The sequence below is a fragment of the Bombyx mandarina genome, chromosome 03, assembly GCF_030267445.1.
Source record: "Bombyx mandarina strain Sakado chromosome 03, ASM3026744v2".
Lineage (NCBI taxonomy): Eukaryota > Metazoa > Arthropoda > Insecta > Lepidoptera > Bombycidae > Bombyx > Bombyx mandarina.
Window position 1 is genome coordinate 4466458 of NC_143210.1, and position 23614 is coordinate 4490071.

The window sequence follows — 23614 nt, forward strand, 5'->3', positions numbered from 1 at the left end:
CTAGGTTTCCGTTTGAAGCTATACAATTCAATGTAGACTTCGATCGCAGGACTTCAGGTAAGTGTCCGTAATAACATTGTGACATCCATGGTCGCTAAAGACTTAAGTTATTTAGATCAACAAGAAAGCCCCTACTTTTGTATGATCGTGGGTTAGATTATGTTTTTCAGTTGAAGACGAATGATATTTAAAAAAGTTATTTATTATTGATTATGTCTTAAACCATTATAATTAAACAAGATTTATAATGTCTGTCTAGACTAGTGACGAGAAAACACTTACGGCTAATGACGCAATTGAATTTATTTAGCCGTTAATAATAAAAAAACACTTTTAATTAACACTAAAAACTTTTTATTACTGCTACATTCGCAATTGTACAACATAAATAACGAGTGTACTCAAAGCAATCATTCGTTCCGATATCAGTTATGCTGATATTTTAATAATAATTATTACTGGGAACAACTCACGTACGGTCATCCGGCTTCCATTTAGGATTCTCTGTGTTATGGGTACCAGAGATTGATAAATATACTTATATATGTTTAAATATATACTTCTTCTTCTTTATCCCCACCTTAACACCTAGGTGAGGTTGGCACAGCGGATTTTGCCATAGACATCTTAACGTCACACATCACCTCGACATTAGATAGGTCATCGAAACAAGTTGTAGCGGAGGACTTCCTTCACCGCTTCAAATTGTCCGATGATATTAGGGAACTCCTTAGAGCTAAGAACGCCTCGATACGCGCCTACGACAGGTATCCTACCGCGGAAAATCGTATTCGAATGCGTGCCCTACAACGCGACGTAAAGTCTCGCATCGCCGAAGTCCGAGATGCCAGATGGTCTGATTTCTTAGAAGGACTCGCGCCCTCCCAAAGGTCTTACTACCGCTTAGCTCGTACTCTCAAATCGGATACGGTAGTAACTATGCCCCCCCTCGTAGGCCCCTCAGGCCAACTCGCGGCGTTCGATGATGACGAAAAAGCAGAGCTGCTGGCCGATACATTGCAAACCCAGTGCACGCCCAGCACTCAATCCGTGGACCCTGTTCATGTAGAATTAGTAGACAGTGAGGTAGAACGCAGAGCCTCCTTGCCACCATCGGATGCGTTACCACCCGTCACCCCGATAGAAGTTAAAGACTTGATCAAAGACCTACGTCCTCGCAAGGCTCCCGGTTCTGACGGTATATCCAACCGCGTTATTAAACTTCTACCCGTCCAACTCATCGTGATGTTGGCATCTATTTTCAATGCCGCTATGGCGAACTGTATCTTTCCCGCGGTGTGGAAAGAAGCGGACGTTATCGGCATACATAAACCCGGTAAACCAAAAAATCATCCGACGAGCTACCGCCCGATTAGCCTCCTCATGTCTCTAGGCAAACTGTATGAGCGTCTGCTCTACAAACGCCTCAGAGACTTCGTCTCATCCAAGGGCATTCTCATCGATGAACAATTCGGATTCCGTACAAATCACTCATGCGTTCAACAGGTGCACCGCCTCACGGAGCACATTCTTGTGGGGCTTAATCGACCAAAACCGTTATACACGGGAGCTCTCTTCTTCGACGTCGCAAAAGCGTTCGACAAAGTCTGGCACAATGGTTTGATTTTCAAACTATTCAACATGGGCGTGCCGGATAGTCTCGTGCTCATCATACGGGACTTCTTGTCGAACCGCTCTTTTCGATATCGAGTCGAGGGAACCCGCTCCTCCCCACGACCTCTCACAGCTGGAGTCCCGCAAGGCTCTGTCCTCTCACCCCTCCTATTTAGCTTATTCGTCAACGATATTCCCCGGTCGCCGCCGACCCATTTAGCTTTATTCGCCGACGACACGACTGTTTACTATTCTAGTAGAAATAAGTCCCTAATCGCGAAGAAGCTTCAGAGCGCAGCCCTAGCCCTAGGACAGTGGTTCCGAAAATGGCGCATAGACATCAACCCAGCGAAAAGTACTGCGGTGCTATTTCAGAGGGGAAGCTCCACACGGATTTCCTCCCGGATTAGGAGGAGGAATCTCACACCCCCGATTACTCTCTTTAGACAACCCATACCCTGGGCCAGGAAGGTCAAGTACCTGGGCGTTACCCTGGATGCATCGATGACATTCCGCCCGCATATAAAATCAGTCCGTGACCGTGCCGCGTTTATTCTCGGTAGACTCTACCCCATGATCTGTAAGCGGAGTAAAATGTCCCTTCGGAACAAGGTGACACTTTACAAAACTTGCATAAGGCCCGTCATGACTTACGCGAGTGTGGTGTTCGCTCACGCGGCCCGCACACACATAGACACCCTCCAATCCCTACAATCCCGCTTTTGCAGGTTAGCTGTCGGGGCTCCGTGGTTTGTGAGGAACGTTGACCTACACGACGACCTGGGCCTCGAATCAATTCGGAAATACATGAAGTCAGCGTCGGAACGATACTTCGATAAGGCTATGCGTCATGATAATCGCCTTATCGTTGCCGCCGCTGACTACTCCCCGAATCCTGATCATGCAGGAGCCAGTCACCGTCGACGCCCTAGACACGTCCTTACGGATCCATCAGATCCAATAACCTTTGCATTAGATGCCTTCAGCTCTAATACTAGGGGCAGGCTTAGGGACCCCGGTAACCGTACTCGTCGAACTCGACAAAGAGGTCGACGTACAACCTAACCCATGCATCAGCCCGCTGAGTTTCTCGCCGGATCTTCTCAGCGGGTCGCGATTCCGATCCGGTAGTAGATTCATTCGCGAAACAATTGCTCTTGAGTTGTTAGGTCTCCTTCGGAGGCGCTCGGGCAGTTGTTAGCAAATCCCACCCCTCTTGGCTGAGCCTTTGCTCGCCCACCTGTCCTGGTGAAACTGGAAAGGCCTTCGGGCCACCAGTAAACTTTCAATCATAAAAACAGCGGATTTTTCTATTCCATTTCTCCGTCATCTCCACACTCACTCCTCTCTATGATAATATCGTCATTCACACACTCGATCCACGTCTTCTTCGGACGACCTCTTCCCCCTCTACTTTGCACTTATTTAGACTTCGTAAGCCAAGGTGAGAAGCCGCATTTTGATATTTCGTTTCTAGTGATGAAAAAAGAACCGGTCAGTTCCATATAATATACAAGCAAAGCTGTGTCTATATTTCCTTTATTTTATCGATTCCGATCCGGTGGTAGATTCATTCGCGAAGCAACTGTTCTTGAGTTGTTAGGTCTCCTTCGGAGGCGCTCGGATAGTTGTTAGCAAATTCCACCCCTCCTGGCTGAGCCTTTATCACCTGTCCTGGTAAAACTGGAAAGGCCTCAGGGCCACCAGTAATCCTTCAATCATAAAAAAAAGTTTATTTATTTTTTAGGTGGATAGACAAGCTCACGACCCACTCGGTGTCTAGTGGCCACTGAAGCCCATAGACAACAATATTGATTGTCATTGCGACATGAGTTTCTAATTTCAATTTTTATAGTAAATTATTTATTTTTCTACTCTTATTATTCCCACCAAGATTACAGAGGGCAATCACACGGAAACACCGAATGATGTAGTTCGTGTTAATCTAGAGAGTTCTAATTTGTTTTCAATCGTGCAACGTACTAAATCACAAGACAATACCGCTATTGTATTTAGATACTGCAAAGTGGGAGGCAATGAAAGCAGAAATGGCGCTTAGCCAGAAACCGGGAAGAGTTGCAATCGACAAAGGCTCATTTACTGTGCTGTGCTGTGAAAAAATTCTATCTACTATCAATATTTTTTACTGGTGGTAGGACCTCTTGTGAATCCGCACGGGTAGGTACCACCGCCCTGCCTATTTCTGCTGTGAAGCAGTAATGCGTTTCGGTTTGAAGGGTGGGGCAGCCGTTGTGGCAAGACTGAGACCTTAGAACTATAACTCAAGGTGTGTGGCGCATTTACGTTGTAGATGTCTATGGGCTCCAGTAACCACTTAACACCAGGTGGGCTGTGAGCTCGTCCACACATCTAAGCAATAAAAAATAAAAATAGTATTAACGCATTATTGAAAAATATAGCTTTTATTGGTATTAAGCATGATCCTTGCCTGCCTTGAAATAAGCCTTGTGATGTTTATGTCTGATGAGGCTTTAAGTTAAGCAAGCAAAACCTAACTCAGGTTTGAGCATGTGCCAAAGTAATTTTGATAATCCAATGTTTATTATACATATATTTTCGCTTCATGCTATCAAGGTCAGGGAAAATTCCTTATCGTGGTTTTTGTCAAGCGAAATATATAATTTAATAGAAATAGCAATATAAATTTTTGTTTTAGCTAAATGAGCTGCTGAGCATATATTTCAAACAGGAACAATATATACATATATAATAGTATTCGTCGATATAGTTTTTGATGAAATAATAAAAAATATACTAGAAGGCACATGCGTCAGACGCGCTGACATAAAAAAGTGGTGCATTCCTAACCTCGGCGGCTCCAAATGATGCAGATTGCTTTTCTCGCCAGAATACATTAAATTACTCTAACCAAAAATAAAAATGGATTTAAAAATAAGATCTGACGCACAAATTTTAATTGAGTTAATAATAGTAATGTTCGTTTAGTGGTCGAAGGTGCATTACATTTTCTGTCTTGTCTTGTATAGTTTTCCTTTTAAAGGCGAAAAAAAAGGGAAAATCTGTAAACAAACTATTCATACTAGTGGTTCGCTCTGTGATCTAAATTTAATCATATTCATTGACATCTTAAATTTTGAATTAAATTTTACAATATCGTTTTCTTCATTGAATTTTGAAAAGAATAATAAGATTTTCCAAAAAAAATTTGTAAAAGAAAAGAAATAGTTCGACAGAGAAGAAAATTGTACTTGACATCTTTGCGATCTTAATAATATTATTATATATGTTTAAAATATGTATATAATAATAATTGTAATAAACGCAAATGTCGATTTCAATTACAATTATTTTCCGGTCAAAAAGAAAATTACATAAACATATAATATTTAAAAATATTATTTATTAGTATAATTTTTTTCTAGAACTGAAAAATACGTTTCAGTTTGACAAAAAAAAAACCAAATTGACGACGGTATTAATCGTGAACAATGCCCGAATTTTCTATTTTATATGATATTGTCGCGTCTGTTGCGCGAATTCCCTGTTCGTCGCCACTGCGAGAACTAACCCCAGTCTATTCTCTGAGACTCGACCGCATGCCCGCCTCCACACGCCAACCAGAATGTTCCCAACTTTCCGCGCGAGTTTCATCTTATTCCAAAAACGAATTTCACATTACGAACAAATTGTTTAGTGGCTGACAATACTGGTATGGTCGAGAAAGTGATTAATATTTCATAACTTTTCACATTCGAAGTTAAATTGAGTAATATGATTTTGTTGAAAAAATAGTTTGGAATTTTCGTAGTAGTTAATTTATTGCAAAGTGTGTGAAGAGTTTGTTGGTTTTAAATGATTTACGAGACCGTTGCCAGCGGATGAGTCGACGGAAATTTTTAATCATAACTGAACGAACGGCTCTAGGTGAGTATTCAATTATTGTAATGACTCATTAAAACCAGTTTTTATTTTTTAGTGTTTTTTTTTCCATTTATTTCGGGGGCCATTTTTACTGTATTATTTGAAGTTCTTAATCACTACTATACGTATAATTCTGAAGCCTTATTCGATTCAAGTGCCCATTCAATTGATAATGTATTCAAAAAATATATATATGATGAGGAAAAGTAATTAAAAACAATTTTCACCCTATCAAGCAGTAAAATTTTAAGCATTCCGCAATAACTGACACATCCGTCAGTGTCTACGTTTTTCGCACGATACATACTTGGCCTCGTTTGGTAATGCGATTCACAGCACACATTATGAGCTGAAAATTGAGAAATTTTCAAACTACGGAGGATCGTTTTATGGCGTAACATATTATTATTTAATAAAAAAAATAAAGGTCTAATTTAAACAAGTGGCACGTGTGTTACATTATACATAAAAAGAAATGGTAAGCGTTATATTGTTGTACTATAGCATCTTTTTCGGCCTTTTGATACTTTCGCAATGGAGATGGATTGTGGGCCCACGCGATAGTCTTTTAATCACTGTCCTGCCAGTATCTACCATGTTTCTTTCTATTTCATCAAAATATCTCAAGATGGACGGGCTTGTCTCGTTCTAGTAATTATTTTGGATGAAGTGGTTATCAAAGTCTATCATAGACATAACGATTAGGTACCACCAACCCATCTTAAGACACAAAAACAAAGTTTTAATTGTATTGTAACGGCTGCCCCATACCTTTAACAGATATGCATCATTGACTCGCTCGGTATTTTATTGTAATATCTGCTAGTATCGCAGGCATGTCGATACTAATAACAAAGCCTCTAGAAGCCACAGGGTTTTAGATTCAAATCAAATAAATTATTAATTAACCTACCTTGTTAGAAAGCTTTTGTTAGAAAAGACATTGATATTTTAAGAGCCACAATCTGATATCTGCAATGACACGGGCGGTCGATACATTTAGTACCAAGCATTGCGACAATTTTGTGGACTGCAAAAAGTATGAAGCAAAATTTCGTCTTATTTTCAAATCGATAGTAATGCCTAAGGGCTTTCTTAGGAAAATTAGTGTTACTAGTACCGATGTTAAAGATAAAACAATGTAAATATTCGTGACTTTGTATGGCGTAATATACAATATCATTTCATTTATTACGTACATTTATGTAATCATATCAGTGATTGGAAATTGATTTAAAAAATAAAATAAAATTTACTAATTCGCAGTCAAAACTTTTGTGATATTTTTATCACCAAATGAAAAAGTTCCGAAGACATGATTTGCATCGTCGCATTGGTTTACCGATTAGATATTCCGATTGTTGGAAGATCTTCCCCTGGTAATACCAAACACTCGCAGCATTTTTCTCTACGTTAAGCGATTACTAAATTCGCGAAACAATTGCTCTTGAGTTGTTAGGTCTCCTTCGGAGGCGCTCGGGCAGTTGTTAGCAAATCCCACCCCTCCTGGCTGAGCCTTTGCTCGCCCACCTGTCCTGGTGAAACTGGAAAGGCCTTCGGGCCACCAGTAATCTTTCAATCATAAATAAATAAATAAAACTAAAGTCAAATTGATTATTAGATAGTAATCACTCGTGAGCAATTTAATATTGGAACCATTTGCTCTTATTTAATTAAAGTAATCCTTATTTTAAATTTCATTGGTATCAAAGATTTCAATTAATTACTGGAATTTAAATATAATTCTTGTCTAAACTAGCATAGGAATTTAACGCCAAACTACAATGAAGTTCAGTGAGTACCATGTTTAAATAAAGTTATAGCAATAAGATTACGATTATAAGTAATGATTTGATAATTTTTGCTCAAATACGAATTATCTTTTTGTGTCTTATACAGAATTGAATTATTTTTAAAATTTACATAATAATATCTCGGTTTTTCATGTTTGACGAATATTTCTACGCAAGCTCTAGGCACCACAAGCGGTAAGCCCTTAATACAAATTGAGCCACGATTTCAAGGGAATTAGTCTTAGACTTCGCAAATCCACAGCGTTCTATGTGCACTAATGCAACAACTACTTCCAACATCCGGTCCTGTAGACGTTAGCATAATCTCTCAGGTTGAGCCCCGTGAGTTCGCGTATCAGTCCGGATAAGCCGGATTAGTCGCTCGAGGCTACCGGCAATTTGATAGTGAAAAAAGCACTGGTTAGCGACGTTGCAATACATATTCAGTGCTTTTTTATTTTTTATTTGTTATTGCTTGGTGGGTGAACGACCTCACGGCCCACCTAATCTTAAGTGGTTACCGGAGCCCATAGACATCTACAATGTAAATGCCACCACCCACCGTGAGACATGAGTTGCAAGATCTCACTTTTAACAGTACAACGGCTGCCCCGACCTTCAAACCGAAACGCATTACTGCTTCACCGCAGAAATAGGCAGGGTGGTGCTACTACTACCCGTGCGGACTCACAAGTCTTACCACCAGTAATTCCGCAAATTATATTTCAGTAGGTACTACACTACATTAGTATAGTGTTTTGTTCACTACATACGTCAAACCCAGTTTCAATACAGCTTATTTGCATTTATAATAACGATATTTATATAGGCTCCCGATATTTTTATATTAAGAATAAGAAAAATATGTATATTTAGTTTAATTACGTAATTTATTGTTATTGTATTATTTATGTTTATTAGAATTGACGACACTATGAGTTTGATTACATGTTGTTGATAATAAGTTTGTTTTATAAGAAGAACATAAAGGTATTGTGATTCTTATACTTAATCTCTTTTAGATAATGTTCGTAACATATTTAAGTAGATTCCCTTTAATATTATGCGATTTCAATCCTTTGGTAGGTTCACCGAAGCATTGGTCTTGCTAGGGCAAGTGACAGCAATTTCCTGGGACTGGATGCCTGAATTCACCTACCAAACCGATGAAACTAAAGTAGCCCCAAAGGCTATCAGTGAGGTAGGGAACAATAAAATAAAGGTAGTAAATTCATTCCCGAAGCCATTTTCTCTTGAGTTGCTAGATCTCCTTCGGAGGCGCTCGGGCAGTTGTTAGCAGATCCCACCCCTCCTGGCTGAGCCTTTGCTCGCCCACCTGTCCTGGTGAAACTGGAAAGGCCTCCCGGCCACCAGTAATATTTCAATCATAAAAAAAGAAGTTACAGCCCTACCTCTTGCAGCGTCTTTTTTTTTTTTTATTGCCTTTGTAGGCAGACGAGCATACGGCCCACCTGATGGTAAGTGGTTACCGTCGCTCATGGACGTCAGCAAAGCCAGGGGCAGAGCCAAGCCGCTGCCTACCAAACCTACTGTCTGTTGTGCTGTATAAGGTCGACCATTGTAGCGTAGGACTAGTGAGGACGAGTGACTAAAAAAAGTTGGCCGGAGATTCGCCAGTTTCTTCTCCATTGTCTCCAATTCCTGACAGTACACATCCGCAGTAATCCTGGTGACATTTAGTAAAAACTTGATGAATTATAATAGCCGCACTAGATAATCAAACAATGACCATGACTTGTAGGGGTGAGTTTTCGTTTGGGGCATTGCCTAAGTGCTGAACCGGGAATAAACTAACATGATGACCGCGATTATCAAAAAGAATCCATTTTTCATTGCAAGTGAAAATGTGGTTTAAAATACCTTCTTTCTTTCTTTCTTTATTCTTTATTGTACACACAGTTAATATTACAGTAATTGCGTAAGATATAAAAAAAAAACCTTCGTTTCTATATCTGTTAAGGAATGCAAGACAAACCTTAACGCGTTCGTCGCGTTGGCGATCGTAGCTGCTGCTAACTCAGCGGTAGATTTAGTATAAAGAAAATTCTGATGACTCTTAGTCCACATAAACGGATAGTTTCCTTCATGGAAAATGGACACTAGAACAATTGCCTTTGGTCACAAAGATCTACTCCTAGTGCTATATTTCAAACATACGTATGTATTACTAGCGACCCGCCCTCGCTTCGCTTCGGAAACATTAAAACACACATGAAACAAACAAAAAAATAAAAAAAAATAAAAAAAAAGGAGCCTATGTTCATCAGGGACAATGTCGGCTTCTAATGGAAAAAGAATTTTTCAAATCGGTCCAGTAGTTTCGGAGCCTATTCGAAACAAACAAACAAACAAATCTTTCCTCTTTATAATATTAGTATAGATAATAAAATTACAATATTTTCTTCGCTTTTCACGAGTCTTAAGCACAATTCGTCTTTGCGCATTAAAAGTGTACAATTTCCAAAAATACTCGAAATGGAGTGAATATGCGTAAACATTTGGTATCACCAGTACTTTTCTCATAAATACTCTCAAAAGGCGTAGTTTCGTTTTTTTTTTTTTTGAGTTTTCCTATGTTTTGACTACTATTAACAAAAGTAATAGTACATAATTTTATCCTTAATTTAAAAGACAGATAATGTAACAGGTAAAAATTGAAAAATAAAAGTTGCAAAGATGAGTAATATTAAAAATATCACATGTTAAGCCTTTAAAACACTCTCCTGTAAAATTAAATAGTAAGTTTTGAGATAATACAGTTTTAATGCGCGAAGACGAATTGCAATTTAAATTTAGGGTTTTATCTCGTTTTTTTTTTAATTGTCTTTTCTATTACTTTCGATGTTTTTAATACTTTAACTTGACGGTCAGCCTTCCGATTAATCCGTATGACTTATATTGTTTTTTTTTATAATATGAATTATTATTACACGTATTATTAATTTTATATTTGAGAAACCACAAAAGTTGGCAATCTTTTTTGCCTTTTCAGATCTTTAGAAAATAATTTATAAGTATAACCAAATTAAAAGAAAAACACAAGTCAATAAAAACTTTCACTTTATGTTATTTCTTGCTCTGCTTTCTTTTACCGAAAATTCCAAGAGATGTGATCGACGATTTTCTTTGAATTACTAAAACTCTCTTTTATTTAATCAGATATTTTTAAATATCCGTTATTATTATATATTGTTATTATAAATTATTTTATATAAAACAAAAAAAAACTACCCAAAACTGTCGTATTTGGCGATATCCACAACGCTAGGCTCTTAAACCCTGGAGGGTAATGAATATAGTTTATTAATATAATTTTGTATTACCGGTGGCAGGACGTCCTATGAGTTCACATGGGTAGGTACCACCACTCTGCCTACTTCTGTCGTAAAGCAGTAATGCGTTTCGGTTTGAAGGGTAGGGCAGCTGCTGTACTTTAAAAACTGATACATTAGAACTCAAATTCAAGGTGTTTTTTTTATTATTTTTTATTGTCCTTGTAGGCCGACGAGCATACGAGTGGTTACCGTCGCTCATGAACTTCAGCAATTTCAGGGGCAGAGCCAAGCCGCTGCCTACCGCTTAATACTCTTCACAAGCCTCGTTTGAAGAAGGACATATCATAGCGCTCGGGTAACACCGTGAAGGGGAGCCGGGATGGCCAAAGCCGGATGGTACGTGGCAAAAAAGATCTCTGGAAATGCCCTGTGGATGACCGCAGTGGCTCCAGGTAGTATGGATGAACTCTACTCCGCTGGCGGGCGGTGCGATGGTAAAAACGAGATGATGGTATCATCTCGAACAATTTCGAATTTTTTCCGTGTACAAAAAAAAAATACAAGATTTAGATCACCTGTGTGCAACTAAAGTATAAATTTATTGACTCGGTGGTGCAATAGTTAGTGCGATGAATAGGTTTGTTTACTCTTTATCTGGGTGTTTGTTATCTATATATTATTATGTATACAAATAAACATCTAGATTTATGTTTATCACTCTCTGATACCAATAGCACGGAATTCTTATTTGGGGCCGGATGACCGTGCGTGATTTGTTCCCAGTTATTATTAAAAATTTAAAAATATAAATACATCAGTTGTAGTTAATTTTAAATGTGGTACTCGTATAACTGAGGCGTAATTGATATTAATTATAATTCTCGTTAACTAACGGGACGAGAACCTAAATTCAGGGTAACTGGAGACTGATGATGGGAATTCATATATTTTAATATTGGCATATCTATTACTCGCCGCCATAATTACTAAGTTGGGATAAGAAATAACAACATAAACTTTAGGCATCCTCAGTGGCAGATTGTGATGGTTAGGTTCCATCTCCTTCTAGAATAAATTTTTCTAATTTATTATAATTTTAAATTGTAGTTAAGATTATTTTAATATTTTTAATACGATCATATATAGACAAACCCAAAAACGTGTCCCGTTCACACGCGTTAGAAGTGAAAACTCCAGAAGTATTTTCTATCTCATTTACGCATTGGCTAAATGCTCGCTGACAATGTTTTATTTGTCTGTTTGTAACTTCACTTTTAGATGATTGAATCTTCTACATTGTCATGATGACATTTTTCAGAGTAGACCCGAATATATTTCGGTAGGCTTGACAAAATGTCATGATAGGTTTGAATATGTCTCCAGCATAAGTAATGTGTGGTTAATGTGAGCCCAGGGCGTGCAATGATGCACCACGCAATTCGAGATCGAGGTCTCTGATATATTCGAATCGTATTTTGCACGATATGGATTTGCACTTTTCTCTTGGGGTAGAACATTCATAAAAATGACAAGACTGTGGTACCGACCATAGTATCATAGCATTTCGTGTTATTTAAAGTTATAATTATAAGACTGGCGATCATAAAAATTCTTGAAAACATTTCAAAAACCTTTCGTTGGCTTTCTTCAAATTCATTTACTCGAACCCAGAGATAGATAGCCGCCGCCTATCTTGACCCATGCGGCATAAATTTCAATTTTATTGCATTGGAATAACGTCCACTCAAACCAGAAACGATGATTTCATTCCTTCGAAACTAATAAGCAAGGCGAGTGCCGATCTGTAAGTTTTTTTATTATTTTTTTTATTGCTTAGATGGATGGACGAGCTCACAGCCCACCTGGTGTTAAGTGGTTACTGGAGCCCATAGACATCTACAACGTAAATGCGCCACCCACCTCGAGATATAAGTTCTAAGATCTCAGTATAGTTACAACGGCTACCCCACCCTTCGAACCGAAACGCATTACTGCTTCACGGCGGAAATAGGCGGGGTGGTGGTACCTACCCGTGCGGACTCCCAAGAGTGATTACGCACCAGTGATTACGCAAATTATAATTTTGCGGGTTTGATTTTTATTACACGATGTTATTCCTTCACCGTGGAAGTCAATCGTGAACATTTGTTGAGTACGTATTTCATTACAAAAATTGGTACCCGCCTGCGGGATTCGAACACCGGTGCATCGCTATACACGAGTGTACCGGACGTCTTATCCTTTAGGCCACAACGACTTGATTTTAATTTTGCGTGAATACACCACTGATTTGATTTTAATTTCGATACATTATGTTGTTCATTGATGAGTTAAGTAACATACCATTACCATGAAGGTTCTATGTCAATTCGAAGTACCTTTTACAATAAAATGGCAATTTCATACTTTAACCTCCATCATTATACATGTTACGTTTTCACCGTGGACAAATACTACACGTGAGTGCTCGTATTAGATAACGTTATACAGTATAATCTGACTCCATTAAATGAGTTGCTTTTGCTTAATGGGTGGCGTCACAAAAATTAAAAATATTAGCCGCAAATAATTTTCGGTAATACACTGACTATTGACATATGATAGGCTACTTGATTTAGATAGTGCAAAAGGAAAATCACTGGTTTTGATATTTGTTATGCAAGTCGATAATCTTCTGAACGCCTACATAAAATAAGGCCTCAACCGCGAGAGATATTTCCTTCAAGATTTACTACAGCGTCAGATATAGTTGACACGTTTTTCTAATGTATATTGTTTCAATCATAGTCTTAATATAATAGTTTAAAATGGTCAATGCATTCATACGCCACTTAAGGCTGGTAATATTTTCACTTATTTTTTTTAATCAGTGATGTGATAAAGTTAATAATAAATTGTTATAAACGAAGGAATTTAATTATATTATTTTGAATAATTGTTATTTAAATTTCAAAACGAGATTCATTTCTGTTTGAATTATTCCATCTTGCGATGTATCTTTTGAGAAAGGCTTCGCGTGAAGATTTCAATTGTAGTTTGAGTCTCCGGTAACTCTTCCCCACATTGGGCCTCCAGATCTGGGAATAGCTTCAGATAATAGAAAGAAGACACAAAAATTATAACAGAATTTTAGATTGTAGAATGTGAGTTAGGAATAGACACGATTACTTACATGAGCACTGACAATCGGTTGGGCACAAAGTACTGGGAGTGGAGACCTCATATTAGACTTTTTAGCGTGGGCAGACAACCAACGAGCTAGACCGATGAGTCAAAGTGGCTAGTAAGGACTAGATGCGAAAGACCGAAAAGAATGGGGTACATTTGAAGAATTACATTCACACTCTGCATTGGGTGGACACGGGTTGAAGAAGAAGAAGAAGAACTTTGATGAGTATTGGTAAATGATAACACAGGTTTTTTTTTCTTTTTTTATTGCTTAGATGGGTGGACGAGCTCACAGCCCACCTGGTGTTAAGTGGTTCCTGGACCCCATAGACATCTAGCTATAAGGTTTATAGAGATATAAAGCTCTAAGGTCTCAAGTATAGTTACAACGGCTGTCCCACCCTTCAAACCGAAACGCATTACTGCTTCACGGCAGAAATAGGCAGGGCGGTGGTACCGACCCGTGCGGACTCACAAGAGCTCCTACCACCAGTAAAAAATACCACCAAAAAAATTAAATCGGGTATCTGAGTAGTAATTGACTTGTAATTAATATGTATTTGTGTTCAACGTCCCGCCTACTCTGTAGTCTGAGATTAAATTTCAAATTTCATTACAATAACAACAGGAACTCGTGTTTGGTGTTTACTGTAATACAATATTAAAACAAATATTATATAATAACAATAATAAATACCCTTCAAATTTACATTCAAAGTGAATTAGCATTGCGGTCACGTCCGAGTGATGCGTCCCTTGTAATTATCGGTTCACATATGGATTCCACTCTGTTGGTATTAAACTGAAAATCGTACTAAGAGGCTATTTCCGACTTCGCTCTACCGCAAAGGTAATAAAGCTTCTTCGGTTTTCAGTATGTGGCTTTGCATATTTTATTTCTAAATGAAATTTTCCAAGCCATAAATTAATAGTTTATGCGGCTTTCATTAAACGGTTCTGAAAAATATAGGATCATTTCGAAATACCTCCCCGACAAAAAGCCCAAGAATGCCTCACGACGAAAACAAGTAATAAGGTGTGAACAAATAATACAGAATATCTCCTTGTAAGTCACTTTACCGATCTATGCGGATTTAGAATTTGCACCTACCAGCAGAAAAAATGGACTAACCTCCCCAAGGCTCTACGTACCATTTCCAGCAGTAGTGAGTGCGAAGCTGCCGTAGCTTATTGTAGAGAAGCTATCCTTATTATCCGCCACCTAATAGAATTTTTTTTTATTGCCCTTGTAGGCAGACGAGCATACGGCCCACCTGATGGTGAGTGGTTACCGTCGCCCATGGATTTCAGCAATGCCAGGGGTAGAGCCAAGTCGCTGCCTACCGCTTAATACTCTCCACAAGCCTCGTTTGAAGAAGGACATGTCATAGCGCTCGGGAATCACCGTGGAGGGGAGCTCATTCCATAGCCGGATGGTACGTGGCAAAAAAGATCTCTGGAAACGCACTCCCCATGGAACATACGATACAAAATACAGAGGGAACCGAAGTCTTTCCGCAGACTCAGAGGTTCCAAACGATCCGGATGATGATACATTTTTCTAGTATTAAATTAAATCTTTGGATCTTTTAGATTTAAAATCATTGCGATGCAGGTTCTTTTATTACTATTACAAAACAACGTTTGCCTGATCCGCTGAATATTTCAAGTTCTTATCGAAATAACGTTGTTAACTTCTTGATAATATTGTATAAGTTGTATTTTAGTTTAAATTAGTTAAGGCAATAATAAGCAAACGAGATTAAGAAGAATTTTAACTAACAGAAAGGAAATGCCCGAGGTCAGGGACCGTTCTAATCCTCTTATCGCGCACAAGTGGTCATTTTAAAAGTAATTGAATATTATACCGTAGAGTTAGCTTATTACGTGAAAAACTAGATTAGTCTTACAAAAAGTAAGTTTTGGACGATCTCATCCTATTTTGCGGATTTACTGATCATCACAGGATTGTTTTGTTCTTTCTAAGATCTTTCGTTTTCGTCTAAAGCTACTAATATCATAAACGAATTAATATTGCATTTCCAACCTGAAATAAGAAGAACAGTTTCAATCTAATCAGTCGAACTGCTGTATAATCTAATGTAATATAGAATATGTATACCTGCATCTCTGCCCGTGGGTGTCGTAAAACAAGACTGAGAGTTTCACCATATAATGGGCAGTAGCGTTCTCTGAATATCATACCAGTATACTGAGATCGCCAAGTCGTATTTAATGGTAAGATATATTATAGATCCGCACCGGTTGGTAACATCACCGTACTTATTTCTGCCGTGAAATAGTCGCACGAATTGAATGATGGAGATTAATGGATGGATGAAACACAGCCCTAACAAATCAGACTTAGACCTCCGTCTGATCCTTTATGGACTTCCGTAATCACATACCACGAGGTAAGTTCTCATCTTGCACAAGAAGAAAAACAAGAAAAAGATAATTTAAATGATGCGTAAGATAGAACACGAACAAAGCTACAAGAGTACAAATGCTCATTTTTAAAATAATTACAAATGATTTTATTCGTTCATAAACCCAAGATTAGTATATTTTTATTAAATTGGCGAACAATAATATTTAGTATCGGCTGATAGGAATTTTAATGAGTTTAACGTAAGTCAATTTTGATTTAGGTTTACCCTCTCTAAATAATTCAATTTTGGTTTTACCATAAACTGGATTAGAAACATTTCATGGTTATAATTGCTTCAATTTGATTGTGGTTTACGGAACAATTATTATTTATTTCGGTATCCTAATAACAGATTTTGGTTTAATATTAAATTTATAAAAAATATCCTTGAGTTCTATTTATTGAAAATCGTCAGATGGTTTATTTTATTTAATAAGTTGGATCTGTATTGTTATTTCAACAGCCGATTTTTTTATCTATATAAATAGTTGTAGAGCTCAAATTTGTCTGCTTACTTTGAAACTGAATAGATTGAAATTATTTTTGCAATATGTGAAATTCTGTTTAATAATGCCTACGCCCTTTACCTATTTCCGAAAATCCCTTTCCAAAACAAATTTTGATCAGCTCGAAAAACCGCAAATAGCAGCGGGTATTATTATAAGTCGGATATTTACAAAGTAATTAACGAGTTCTTGGATTTCGTTCCCTTCTAAAATATGATGAGCGATATGAAACGCATTGTTTTCAACGCTTTAACAAACAGCAATAAGAAATTGAAGACTACTTATTATGGCCCAGAAGCTTTTATACCCAAGGGTAAATAAAATCGTCATCTTTCTCTTTTAGTTTGGATATTATAGGTGTTTGAAGCTTCGATCAACAATACAATGTATTGTTTGTTGATCGAAGGTTTGAAGACATATTATTATTATACCGAGTAAAAGCGGGTAGAATTATGAAATAATAGACTGACACTTCAACTTTGCATACAGTTATTGAGCTGGTTTATTAAAAAAAATGTTAGTAGTCGTGTCCTTATATTTTAATGTTTTTTTTAATAATATATTATGCTTACGATAACACACACTTGTAGTCTAGTGAAAGAAATTAATATGTCAGTCAGTAGTGTTCTAAAGTCCAAATAGTTGATTTTATAAGATCGAGCGTGTGAAGGTTATAATAATTATATTTATTTGAAAATAAAACCTACCAAAGTAGTAAATTTTAAGGAGCGAAATGAATTTAAAAATATTAACGTTCCCATTCACACCGAGGCCAAAAATAGACAACGGTTATGGTAATCGTAGTCTATTTTTGGTTTTGGAAACACGTTCAATGTTAGAATGTAATTCCTAGTACATTTTTACATACGATAAATGATAGAATAAAATATAGGTGGTAATAGATAGGAAATACTTTTTTTTTATTGCTTAGATGGGTGGACGAGCTCACAGCCCACCTGGTGTTAAGTGGTTACTGGAGCCCATAGACATCTACAAAGTAAATGCGCCACTCATTTTGAGATATAAATTCTAAGGTCTCAGTATAGTTACAACGGCTGCCCGACCCTTCAAACCGAAACGCATTATTGCCTACCACCACCAGTAATTACGCAAATTATAATTTTGCGGGTTTGATTTTTATTACACGATGTTATTCCTTCACCGTGGAAGTCAATCGTGAACATTTGTCAAGTACGTATTTCATTAGAAAAATTGGTACCCGCCTGCGGGATTCGAACACCGTTGCATCGCTCGATACGAATGCACCAGACGTCTTATCCTTTGGGCCACGACGACGAAATACATATTATTATTTGCAATCACCTACCTACCATTTTGAATATATAAAATGAAGTATCAATAAATTTTCACTTTAGCATTTACAGCGTTAAATAAATTAATTCGAACTAAACATTAATTATTAAAGACATACTTAATTATCTTTTTTAACTACTGTTTAAAACTTACCAAGGGACATCTAAAATTAAAAAAAGGCATAAAATAATTAAAATTATCCATCAAATCATTTTGAAAGTTTCTATCACGAGATTAAATTAAATTAATACAAATAGGATAGCCGAGCAATTTTTCTGCTTCCCTCTATAAATTTACTGGTGGTAGGACCTCTTGTGAGTCCGCACGGGTAGGTACCACCACCCCACCTATTTCTGCCGTGAAGCAGTAATGCGTTTCGGTTTGGAGGGTGGGGCAGCCGTTGTAACTATACTGAGACCTTAGAACTTACATCTCAAGGTGTGTGGCGCATTTACGTTGTAGATGTCTATGGGTTCCAGTAACCGCTTAACACCAGGTGGGCTGTGAGCTCGTCCACATATCTAGGCCATAAAAAAAAATGTAACAACGCATACATGGCTCACTCCATTAAAATTTTCATATGAACATACCGTCAACGTCGTCTTTTATGACTAGAGGTCCCGCGGCCGTCGAAATTCGACTATAATTAATTGGAATTGTAAGTTTGTACACTGTTATGATTGTATTTTATACTTCTATAATCACAAATTTCGCCAAGGCTACACTATAAAAAATATTAACAAAGACAAACAATATTTAATCTCAATTTGACAACAGACGTCAAGAACCAAAGTTTGACAATAAATAGTATGCATGCGTGTGTGCGTCAAATACATGGTATGTAGTGTGTGTAATGTTTTCTTTATTGATTTAATTTATGTTTTATGCTTTATTTAAAAAAAAAAAATAGCATTGTGAGCTTCTTCTCTGTATTCTCTATAAGTGTGGAAAATTTCATACTCCTCCGTCCGCGCAATTTTCGTAAAATGGGATACAAAGTTTTTGCTTCACGTATTAATATATAGATATCTAATACTAAGTAAGTAATACGAGTCCGCGTTAATTAAAAAGACCAGGAATCTACTTCTCATTACCTTAACATGTATTATGACGGAACCTCTAGGGATTGGAGAAAAACAATGAAAGTAAATTAGGTGTTCCTTCGGAAGATAAATTGTTATGAAAAATGGAAGATAAACTGACGTAAATTCTATAGAGACCAGAAATTTATGATCATTTATTTTTGAAGTTGGATATTTATAATTCATTAAACCAATTTTGTTTCGGTGTAAATGAGTGCAGATTTTTATAATTCGCTATAATTTTTCAAACATTGCCAGGAAATCTGTGCTAAGATTGGTGTGATGTGAATTTTTGTGAAATTTGAATGCTGAAATTTCGCATTAATATAAGTTGGATTTACACTTTTTTTTGCTCAACAACCAACGTCCAAACCTCGCATGAGACAGAACTCATGAAGAGGCAAAGGTGGGAAAGTGAAGCGCTTAGTGCGGAGCACATCTCTCCCGTCACCCTTCCCCTCGGGACGCGGGACTGGCGAGCGTCGGCGCCACGACCACCAGCCCTCTCGGTCGGCAGGCTATCCGAAGCCCGCCTAGATGGCGCCGGTTAGAGTGAGCTATCCTACGGAATACCCCGCTGGACCACAACCAACGTGGGTCGAGGATAGCCAGCCTTCCATCACTCGGATGCTGTTGCGTAAAACGCGTGCAGAGCAGCTTGCACGTCGTCTTCTTAGGCCCCCCTCGCCGGTCCCCAGACCGACATGTGAGGGGGACCCGAAGCACTTAGAGGGCCAGGGCTTGGGCGAGATCCGCCTCCCTGGCCCCCGCTCGACGGCGGCGGGATTGTGCGGTGCGTCTCTCACGCGCCCCGCCGCCTCCTTCTGCGAGATGGTGCACTCACAAAAGTCGAACATCGATGCCACAACACTCGGAAACGACAAGGCGTTTCCTATTTTTGCGATGAGGACACGGCGCCACCCCTTCCATGCGGGGAAGGCGATACTTTTTCTGGGGACAAATAGTTCTCTCATAGTTCGAACAACGTCAGGTATTACCGCTAAGATAAATACGATAGTATGTTTGCTTGTTCGTGATTTTACGAAGCAATGGATCTGCAAATCACCTACACAAGCAATGCTTTATCCGGGCAAACATTTTTCGTATTTTCTATCGTAGAAGCAGCTTCGGTAGGCAGCGGCTTGGCTCTGTCCCTGGCATTGCTGAAGTCCATGGGCGACGGTAACCACTCACCATCAGGTGGGCCGTATGCTCGTCTGCCTACAAGGACAATAAAAAAAAAAAAGTAGACAATTACAATTATACCGCGCTTGAAACCGCAACAGACATATAGTGTAGTATAAAACACAATTTAAATTTATCCAAATTACGCTTTATCATTTTTATGGTTCGAGTAATTAATATCACTCGTTCGTCATCTGCGTTCGAAATTGGTATCAAGTTTCTAATGCGCGTTCAGACTAGAATTTTTATCATTGTCAAATAAATTTTATTGGCGTTGAAGGGCAAATGAGGATCAGGCAGCTGTCGGAGCCAAACGTATCGAGACCGCCACTATTCAGCTGTTTACAAGGTTGTGGATGGTAATTTCAAATGCATTGGAGCAACCGTCTTGCCCTTAAAACCGATCGAATGATTGCTTTGCTGCAAATGCATAGATAGCCAGGTACTACAAAATACCCCGTTAAAAATGAAATTAATTATCAAAGCCAAAAATTTTGTCAACCCTAGTAAGCTGTTATGTCAGGGAACTAAATTGTTTAACAGAAAGGCCTACGTAGGTAGGTAGGTAGGTACCTATTTTTTTTGTCGTTCCGCGAATTAGGTGGAGATGTAAGTACATTCTGCGTAGTTTACTCTTTAATTTTACTGAAATAGGGTTTGCACATCAGTGAAAATATATATTTTTTTTTTGAGGTATGTTATACAGCGTTACTACGGTTCTTAATTATTATTTTTTATTGCATAGATATGTGGACGAGCTCACAGCCCACCTGGTGTTGAGTAGTTACTGGAACCCATAGACATCTACAACGTAAATGCGCCATCCACCTTGAGATATAAGTTCTAAGGTCTCAGTATAGTTACAACGGCTACCCCACCCTTCAAACCGAAACGCATTACTGCTTCACGGTAGAAATAGGCGGGGCGGTGGTACCTACCCGTGCGGACTCATAAGAGGTCCTACCACCTTTTAAATTGTGTTAATATTGTGAATGGACTCGTTATAAGGCCCCATTTAACCTCCTTTCGGCTTTACGGGTAGTTTTGTAACACCCTGTATACAGAGTAACAGCTCGTGAGACCTCTTCTTATTAGTCTTGGGCATATATCAAAGAAGCTCATCTCTACTTCAATAAACAAAATGAGACGCTCACAAACAAGCTTTTAACGTTTCAACGATTCTCGTCTGTGCCAAGGGAAAATAGTCCTTAAGTTGATTTACGTATTTAAGTGAAACGAGGTGACAAGAAAATAGGGTCGAATGCGTCGTACATTAAAAGGATCACGTACTTTATGGCTTTTATTGTAATGGGGCGACGTGACGCGAGTGCGAAACACAGATTCAATAATCGAGCCCGCCTTCAATAATGTTTGGCGTATAATTAATTTCATTATTCGAAGATATGTATGTGTGTGTGCATGTGTGTGTTTGTGCAATACATACCGTCTGTATTCAATAAAATAATTTAGTGATAGATATTGGTTTTGTGGTGATAGTGTTACTATCCATTTATTCATTTAATCGTCTTTTTATTTAATACCATGACTAAACAAGCGTTTGTCCATTTTGTTGATTCGATTAGGTTCAATGTTAATTATGATTGGTGTGCATGTTATCTCTCTCTCTCACTCTTTCTCTATCTTTCTATTCCTATCTCTTTTATACTACAAGTACTAAAACTAACAATTTGGAGAGTGAATATAGGAACTAAGGTACAAAAATAAGATGGCGATGAAAGAGAACGAAGCAATAGTTCAATACTTGTAGAAGCCACGCACATCCACAAAAACATTCTTATTAATAACATAGACAGATTATCATAATAAGCATTACCGCTTATCACTAATATGCAATGTATAAATATCTTCCGTTTTCTAAAGCAATGTTACTTCAAATACCATTCTGTAACCAATTATGCTATAAATTATGTCAATTAGCCATAAATCAGCCAATATCTAAAGATACAGATCATAATAGTAGAGATAAATACCGTTAAATTTTAAAAACAACCATTACATTGGAATAGCAAATATATTTAAAGATCATTTTAAAGTAATTTCTCCATTAAAGACAGCATCATTGAGGAATGGTGCTGAGTTCTGTCAGTCAGGTTTGCCAGTTCATTTTACATGTAAAGAAATAAAAACTGTGATAAAAGGTATGAAAAGAGGCAAGTCTCCTGGTAATGATAGAGTCAGCATCGAGCATCACCAGAATTCTGGTGTTCACCTGCCAAGAGTTTTGACTATGTTGTTCAATTTGTTTGTAAGGCATTCTCACTTACCAAGGGAGATGTTGGACACAATAGTTGTACCTATTGTAAAAAACAGGACAGGAGACATAGCGGACAAGGGAAATTATAGACCAATTTCACTGGCAACCGTCATAGCCAAGGTGTTTGACAGCGTGCTTGACTCGCATCTCAGTGGATACACTAAACTACATGATACACAGTTTTGATTTTGTGCTGGGCTATCTACTGAGAGTGCCATTTTTGCACTGAAGCATGCTGTCAAATACTACACCGATAGGAAAACACCAGTGTATGCCTGTTTCCTGGACCTATCAAAATCCTTTGACCTTGTTTCCTATAATATCTTGTGAGAAAAGCTACTGGGTGAGGGTGTACCTCCTTCATTAGTAAATATATTATCTCTGTGGTATGAGAAGCAGAGGAACTTTGTAAGGTGGTCCAATGTACTGTCGGACCCTTACAAACTAGAATATGGTCTATGGCAGGGTGGTTTGACCTCCCCGAGGCTCTTTAATATCTATGTAAATAAGCTACTTGAAGAGCTCAGCAGCACACATGTTGGTTGTCAAATGGATGATTTATGTCTTAATAACATTAACTATGCAGATAACATGGTGCTGCTGGGCCCATCAATGTGTGGGTTAAGAAAGTTGCTTTCCATATGTGAATCCTATGCTGAGGATCATGGTCTAAAATATAATCCTAGTAAAGGTGAGCTGTTGGTGTTCAGAGGTGTAAGCAAAAGTCCACCTCATGTCCCGCCCCTAATGCTCGCTGGCTTACCTGTACAAAGAGTAACACAGTCCAAATATCTAGGGCATATTGTAACTGAGGAATTAAAAGATGATATGGACATGGAAAGGGAACTCAGGGCATTGGCTGTCAGAGGGTATGTAGTGGCACAAAGATTTGCGGGTTGTTCAGTGGCGGTCAAAATTACCCTCTTCAAGGCTTACTGCCATACCTTTTGCCACAAGCGGTCTTCGGGCTACTCATACCCAAAAAACGGATAATACCCTGCGCATACAATATATAATGCTTTCAGGGCGTTGTTGAGGCTCCCACCT

At 38.1% G+C, this 23614-nt stretch overlaps 2 protein-coding genes and 1 long non-coding RNA gene across 4 annotated transcripts in view; all 3 read left to right on the forward strand.

Moving 5' to 3' along the window:
• The window catches only part of LOC149503261 (uncharacterized), a 92088-nt gene extending 88074 nt beyond the window's left edge, over nucleotides 1–4014 (forward strand). The window contains exon 2 of the long non-coding RNA XR_016325631.1: nucleotides 3902–4014. This is a non-coding gene — a long non-coding RNA (uncharacterized LOC149503261). The remainder of the gene's footprint in view (nucleotides 1–3901) is intronic.
• A 1170-nt stretch (nucleotides 4015–5184) lies between these two features.
• NGR-A14 (neuropeptide receptor A14) overlaps nucleotides 5185–23614 on the forward strand; it is a 64454-nt gene continuing 46024 nt past the window's right edge. For both annotated transcript variants that reach the window (XM_028184466.2, XM_028184474.2), the window contains exon 1: nucleotides 5185–5520. The gene's annotated coding sequence lies outside the window, so the exon portion shown is untranslated. The remainder of the gene's footprint in view (nucleotides 5521–23614) is intronic.
• LOC114242721 (uncharacterized) lies at nucleotides 23159–23560 on the forward strand. Its single transcript, XM_028173982.2, has one exon. The coding sequence runs from the start codon at nucleotides 23159–23161 to the stop codon at nucleotides 23558–23560; it is 402 nt and encodes a 133-aa protein (XP_028029783.2).

Bases quoted from the DNA above. Each gene is read 5' to 3' on its own strand.
- LOC114242721 (XM_028173982.2), top strand. From the start codon at position 23,159: ATGGTGCTGCTGGGCCCATCAATGTGTGGGTTAAGAAAGTTGCTTTCC.